The sequence below is a fragment of the Asparagus officinalis genome, chromosome 5 (assembly GCF_001876935.1).
Source record: "Asparagus officinalis chromosome 5, Aspof.V1, whole genome shotgun sequence".
Taxonomy (NCBI): Eukaryota; Viridiplantae; Streptophyta; class Magnoliopsida; order Asparagales; family Asparagaceae; genus Asparagus; species Asparagus officinalis.
Genome location: NC_033798.1, coordinates 48,357,448 through 48,364,800, shown reverse-complemented (window position 1 = coordinate 48,364,800; position 7,353 = coordinate 48,357,448). Strand labels below are relative to the sequence as shown.

Sequence of the window (7,353 nt, the reverse complement as noted above, 5' to 3'; positions counted from 1 at the left end):
GTTCGATTACTCATAGTCTTCGCCACACATTCCTCACTCGGTCAAACCTTACGACAGTTAGGACCAAAGCCAAAGTCCCCTCTCGATTCCTTCAACGAACGAGAGGTCCACAAATCGGGCGGTCAAACTTTCACGTAGTTGTGATCGTTCCAAATTTCCCACTTGGTCAAACCTTACGACAGTTAGGACCAAAGCCAAAGTCCCCTCTCGATTCCTTCAATGAACGAGAGGTCCACTTTCAAACTCCCGAATGACCAAACCTTACGACAGTTAGGGTCATCTCGAACCCTCGCTTAGTCACAACTTACCCTGGTCGAGACTAAGACCGAGTCATCTTTTGTTCAAATGACCAAACCTTACGACAGTTAGGGTCGTTTGAACTTTCCGATTCTCGGAGTGGAGATCCCACTTCTAGTTTCATCCTGCGGATTCTGGAGGTGGAGATCCCACCTCGAGTTTCCCTCTTTTGCTGGAGATAGAATATAAAATTCTTCCTCTCCAGTTCTGAAGATAGAATATAAAATTCTTCCTCTTCAGAGTCAAATGACCAAACCTTACGACAGTTAGGGTCGTTTGAGCCTTTCGGATTCTGGGGGTGTGCCACCTCGAGTTTCCTTTCCAGCTGAAGATAGAATATAAAATTCTTCCTCTTCAGAGTCAAATGACCAAACCTTACGACAGTTAGGGTCGTTTGAGCCTTTCGGATTCTGGGGGTGTGCCACCTCGAGTTTCCTTTCCACCGGGAGATAGAATATAAAATTCTTCCTCTCCTCGGACCTTTCCGATGCTCGGAGTGGCGACCCCACTCCCAGTTCATCATTCCGGGTGCTCGGAGTGGAGATCCCATTCCCAGTTCATCCTTCCAGATACTGGGGGTGGGGAATCCCACCTCAAGTTTCCTTTCCAGCGGGAGATAGAATATAAAATTCTTCCTCTCCTCGGACCTTTCCGATGCTCGGAGTGGCGACCCCACTCCCAGTTCATCATTCCGGGTGCTCGGAGTGGAGATCCCATTCCCAGTTCATCCTTCCAGATACTGGGGGTGGGGAATCCCACCTCAAGTTTCCTTTCCAGCGGGAGATAGAATATAAAATTCTTCCTCTCCTATTTTGACACAACTTTCAACTTCCAATCCGCGCACTTGGTGCGTGGGGAATTTTATCCCGAATCCTAAGTAGGGATAAGTCAACACCTAACACGTGTTGCCGGGTAGCCTATTCCCGTAACAAGGGCAAAGTCTACGTATTCGAAGTCGTAGCAGCAAGTCTAAGGGAGTTCATTCCTTTAGCACAACGTTACATACGGAACGGATTTCGATAATCCGCATGCTAGCCCGATTCAAACGGTGATCGGTAAAGGCACATCAAACCCGTTGAAGGCTGGGGGTTTGCCAAAAACCCCAAAGTCAACGCCTAACACGCGTTGCCGGGTAGTCTATTCCCGTGAGAAAGACGAAGCCTATGTATTCAAGATCATAGCACAAAGCCTCAGAGAGTTTACTCTCTCAGCACAACGTTACATGCGGAACGGATTTCGACAATCCGCATGCTAGCCCGATTCAAACGGTAATCGGTAAAGGCACCTCAAACCCGTTGATGGCTGGGGGTTTGCCAAAAATCCCATAAATCTGTCATTCGGAAGAGATACAGAGAAAACACAAAAGAAGCAAATGCGGATTTTCTATTAATAAATCAAGTCAAAAGCATACAACAAAAGCTCGTTAGTCCGAAGGCAACCGACGGCTAAGAATATGAGACTCTAAACCAGAGAGCCTGTCCATATAGTCCTGCTCGAACTCCGCCTGCAGGCTAGCTCGGACAGAATCTTCGGAACTGTTGAGAACCTCTGCGGCTTCGTGTCGTAGCTTCATCAACCCCTCCTGCACTGATCCCAGCCTGTCGAGTGTCCATTCACGAGAACGCTCCAACCCAACCAGTTCCTCAGAAATGGTAGCGGCAGATTCTTCGGCGCGTTCCAAGGCCTCCTTCAGTCTAGCTATCTCTGCACGAGTGGAATCTAAGGAGCTCACTAACTCAGCTCTGCTGGTGTCTTTCCTCGCCAGAGAGGCCATCAGCTGCTCGACAGTGCGCTCACGTGATCGAAGCTCGCTGCCAACGGAAGATCGCAGTTCATGCCACTGCGTCAACCTATCCTCCACCTGAGAAGATGCAAAAGAGGGAGCTCCACCAGCCTTCAACTCCCTCAGCTCTCGAATCTCTGACTCCAGGGCAGCGAAATCAGCTGTAAAGGAATCGGCCAAATCCGGATATCCCTCTTCCCTCATCATCATCATGTGACGGGAGAAGGAACGCCTGAACTGATCAAAAGAAGACCCTCTGTGCAGAAGCTTATCAATCACGCCGTTATAAAAGGCAGTAAAGAAGCCGAGGTCAGTGCGGAAGACATCCCCATCTGGATTGGTATCGGCCAAGAGAGCATGGACCTGCTCATATAGAGACGGTCGAGAACCTGCAAGCAGCAGTATGGGAGGTCAAGAAACTATTAAATACAATCGAAAAGACCCTAAGGGAAATTCGAGGTATACCTATACCGGCGGAAATCCCCTCGGGTTGGGGTTCGACAGGCTCCGAAGTAACGACAGGAATGCTCATGGAAGGTATATCAACCCTCGTGGGCAAGTCAGTCGTATTAGGCGAAGGCGGGAAAACACCCGAAGCTATAGCAGAATCAGGTACAGCGCCTGGTCATATAGTTGCACTTCTTTATTAGTCAAAATGGAGACTGAGACAAGCAAAGAAGAGAGGAAATTGGATATATACCTGTGGATGAATCACTCTCAAAGAGTGGTCTCACAGTCCCGGTGGGAGCTTGTTCAGCTAACATATCGGCTAACAGTCCAGAGTCAGGTCTCGGGAAGACCGGTGCAGGAACATATCCCTGCTCTTCGAAATCTGCAATAGGGGAGGCCCCATCCCCGTCTGGCCCTTCTGTCGCAACACCTGCAGCACCGGATGTAGGTATATCTGAAAATGAACCGGTGGGATCAACACCATCTGCCTGCCCAAGATCGATGTTCAGATCAATGCCCAGGGAGCCATCACGAAGGGCGTCGCACACCTGCTGCATGAAGCAGTCCATGTTGTCAGCCCCAGAGAATACCGGACCTGGTGGAAGCTCGCCCTCCTCGAAGAACCCTGAATTATGAAACAGGATCAGGGATCCCGGAAGGTAAATCATCTTAAAGCAATAAAAGTGGGTACAACAAAATGTTACCTTCCTCCCCGTCGGCAAAGCCTCCTGAATCTACCCCATGGGAGCGCTGATCAACATGAGGTTTATGGGCAATCTTTTTCCTTTTCGAAGGATCACCCCTCATAGAACCAACGGGGCGGTCATGCGAAGTTTGGCCACCAAACTTGGATTTCGCACGACGGGAAGCGAGCGACCCATGGTCGTCGGCTACCCCACCTGAAACAACAAGAATCATCTCATGAACCAGATCTTTCGCCAATACCAATTGAAGTCGAGAAAGAGGATCAAAGAGCATGACAAACCTGTATCAAGTTCTGCTTGGTCGGTATCTATATCTGCATACTCCCCTTCGGGAATTCCGGTGGACTTCTTCCTCTGTCTCTGAGCAGGCTCAGCCCTGCGAGCAGCCATCATAGCAGATTGAACCAAGTGATCGGATTCTAGTTCCGAAAGACTCCTCACACTTATGGATTCATCGGCAGAGAGGAACCATTTACAGCTGAGGAAGGTAATCATCGGCTTGCGTTTATAGGAGGGAAGAGCAAACTGAGCCCCGGTGCAGCCAACCATGGTCCATAACCACGCCCGTACGCCGTCAACGAGTCCTCCCTCAACACGCAAACTACGACTCGGATTCCCAACGTATAGTTGGTCATAGCCAAACTGACGTGCGAAACGGCAGGGAAGGTAAGGCTCTATGTGGCAGCGGTCCTTCACCCGGAGAACAAGATACCCGACTCGGATGTTCACCAACCAGCGGAAACAACCGACGTCGAGAGCAGTCCGGTTAGTTCGGGGTTTCTCCATATCAGTCAACTCCTCGCCATAACGTCCCGAAAAGCGAGGGAAGCATTTGAAGAACTCCCAGTTCCTGCGAACTCGAAGTTCTTTTTGTACATCTTCAAATTTCTTCCCAACCCATCTACTCTCCTCCAACAGCTGTAGGAAAGGAACGGGAACATCAACGGCGCTGGGCGCCGACATCAAGTCCGGACGGTGAAGAACGAACCACGCCATCAAATAAGCGTAGGGCAGCTCAACCTTCGGGCAGGTAAGCTCAGTCGAGGGTTTAGAACCCACTTGGGTAAGAACACGAACTACACCCCTAAGCCCGCAATGGATGCTGGCAACCATCGCTGGAAGCAGAGAAAGCTCCCTCCCATAAGCTAGCTGGACCGCAGGGAAGAGCACCTCGAGGGGTAGAGCGTCTGAAGACTGATATGGAACAACACACTTCTTCAGCCAAAGAGCAAGGTAGCCAGCTAACAGAGACCGAGGATCGATAGACTTCTGGGCATGATAGAGGAACGATCGAAACTTAGTCCCGGCCGGAAAAGCCCCCTCGGCACTAGCAATGGTATAAGAATGAGTTTCATTCTTCTCCATCAGCTCATTAATAGCGGCAGGGGTCAAAACGCCTAACTCATGTATGGACTCCTCGGAATCATCCTCCAAGTTAGGAAACAGGTAAACAGCAAACTGCTTCAAGCTGATCTTCCTCTTCGTCTTCGCTGGAGGAGAACTCTGGAGCAAACAGGTGTGATAATGACAGGTGAGGTCCCAGAGAGTGTCATACACATCGGGAGTATCCTTCTTCAAACACTCCAACTGTTGGTTAGAAGGGAAGTATTCCTGATACGGGCAATCTCCCATCGAAAGCCCGGAAACCTGGTGCATCTCATGAAGAGCCAACCCTAGCTCTCCGCCACTGGTCAAGAAGGTATTACTATCAGGCATATATGTCTCGAGCAATGCCAAGAAGTGACGGCAGCTAACGGGAAGTCCATACATAGTAGCCCGTATGGGCGTATATAATCCACTACCCTTCAAGTCTCTCTCCCAGCGTCCCAGAACATAACTGGTCAAACGGGTCCACCATCCCTTAGCCAGTGAGGAAGCCCAACCATAACATCGGTAATCCAGTCGAGGTAATTGTCTTCCCAGATGAGCTAAACGATTCCTCACGGTGAGAGCGGCCGCCGATACCTCGCCTGGAGGTGCAGTGTCAAGACCCATGATCCCGGGTCGAAGGCCACAAATGGATTGATACCCCAGAGAACCGGGACTCTTGTGATGAGAAATGTATCCGCACTGAACGTGTGTAACAGCATTGGTAAGAGGCCAGGACATCTGTCGCCCCACAGCCTGTTTCTCCAAGTCAGTAAAAGAGCACTGGCGAGGAATAGAGGGGATATATAAAAGAGCTCCCTCGTCAAGGGTAAGCCAGTGCTCCTCAGCAAGAGTCAGCGCGGCAGGATCTTCGGTGCGATCCCCGAATAGAAAACCCGGCTTCTTTAAAGCTTCAGTAGAAGTGGCGTCTGCGGTGAGAGGAGCATCGGTGATAAGTTGGCGTAAACAGTGACGCCCTCCATCCTTTATCAAGCGACAGAACTCGTCTGAGCGATCTCTGTCGAACTGCGGAAGGGGATCGATGATCTGCCTGGCAGAAGCCGAAGAAAACACTTCCCTACTACAACCGGTAGGGGCATGATGAGGGAGACTACCCCCGGGAAACTCAACTGCAACAAAGCAAAGATGGAGTCAGAAAATCCATGTCATAAACGCAAGACGAGATTATTCGATTTCGAGTGCCCTACACCGGGAGAACGGTATGCGTCATCACGTAGACACCGTGATAACATATACCGACCTATAAGGTGTAAGGCAACACGAGATCGCCCCAATATAACCGAGGACTTGAATTGGCTAAGCAAAGCAAGTCCGAAACCTTAACCCCCGCGGGAGGGGTATCGGTTCTTCCGTCATGACCCGCGAGAGGTCAATCCGGGATAAAAGAAAAAAATATATATAAGATTCTTACCCCCAAAGCAAGAGGTCACTGGAGATGATGTCGTAGGAGCCTCCTCCACGCCATGCTGCGAGCAAGGGTGACTCCCGGAAAGACGAGACCGACGGGGAGACATCGTGAATCTGCAATGAAGAGCAGTACATCAGGTACGATATATATACACGAAATATCGGAAGAAGGGAAATTAAGCACTTGGACTCGAAATCCTAATAACAAATAGGATTTTGTAGTTAAAGTCTAATTAAGCCTACGAATTTCGTGCACGCGAAACGATAATCGTCATTTCGCGGAAAATTTTGGTGAAATACCCAAAATACCCCTCGTGCTCAAGGCCAAATTCAGGTCAAGGACACGTATGACTCGGGTTATGGTCATCATACTTGATCATCGAACATCCCGGTACCCTATAATTTTGATCAAATTTTGCAAATAAGCCCTTTTGCAGAATTTGGTCAATTTTACATAAAAGTCCCTCCATGAACTTTTGGTTTTGCATCCATATGCTTTTACCAAAAATTCGATCAAGGGTCGGGGGTTTAAACTTCTTGGATTTCAGCCCCAAATTCGTGGCTCTTTTGACAATAAGCCCCTCCAAATATTTAGGGACTGTTTTGCAAATAAACCCCTCAAACAGTTCTTTAACCCTCTTACACAAAGCACCCCCATTTCTTGAAGAAACAAACACGAACCCAAGCCTCCCAAATTTCAGTTCATGTTTGCATAAGAGCCCCCAAAATTTCAGACCCACGAATTTTGCAAATAAACCCCTATAGTTTCGGTTTTTGCAATAAAACCCCCCAAATGCTTATTTCATCCATAAACCCTTATCTATTACAAGCATAAAGACATGATCTTTGCAAGAAAATAAGGGGTTTGTGAAGAAAAACTTACCAAGTCAAAGGAGTTTTCCTTCGGGCTCGGAAATGGAGGCCAAGACCCTCGTTTGAAAGAGGAGAAGATTCCGGCAAATGGGTACCCGTCAAAATCCCGAATCTTTTAAGGGATTGAAGGGTTCTCAAGAGCAAATCAATGGAGGAAAGAGGGGGAGGAAGAAGAAAGAAAACCGAAAATGGGGGGAAAGAATTCGGTTTTGGGGGTGGGGTTCTCTCTTGAAATTCAAAATAAAGGAGGGGGGGACCATGCACAAGAGGCCAAAAAGCTTTGGAGCCTATGGATGGGGTCCGCTACAACGAAGACCTCAAATCAAGGCAACGCCAAGAGCAACAATGGTATGTAACCAACTCCTCCTCCAAAACAGAAACGAACAAATGGGTTCGTGTCACTAGGAATCGCTCAACCCTCGAGGAGCGAATCAAGAAACGCCGTGCACT

General features: G+C 49.0%; 1 protein-coding gene across 1 annotated transcript; it reads right to left on the bottom strand.

The window, feature by feature from the left end:
* LOC109843886 lies at positions 1,657–7,010 on the bottom strand. Its single transcript, XM_020412847.1, has 7 exons — positions 6,914–7,010; positions 6,035–6,144; positions 3,516–5,732; positions 3,235–3,429; positions 2,781–3,155; positions 2,546–2,701; positions 1,657–2,469 (listed from the first exon to the last, which is right to left on the bottom strand). Exons 2-7 carry the CDS (start codon positions 6,135–6,137, stop codon positions 1,721–1,723), a joined length of 3,795 nt encoding a protein of 1,264 aa, XP_020268436.1. The 5' UTR covers positions 6,138–6,144; positions 6,914–7,010; the 3' UTR covers positions 1,657–1,720.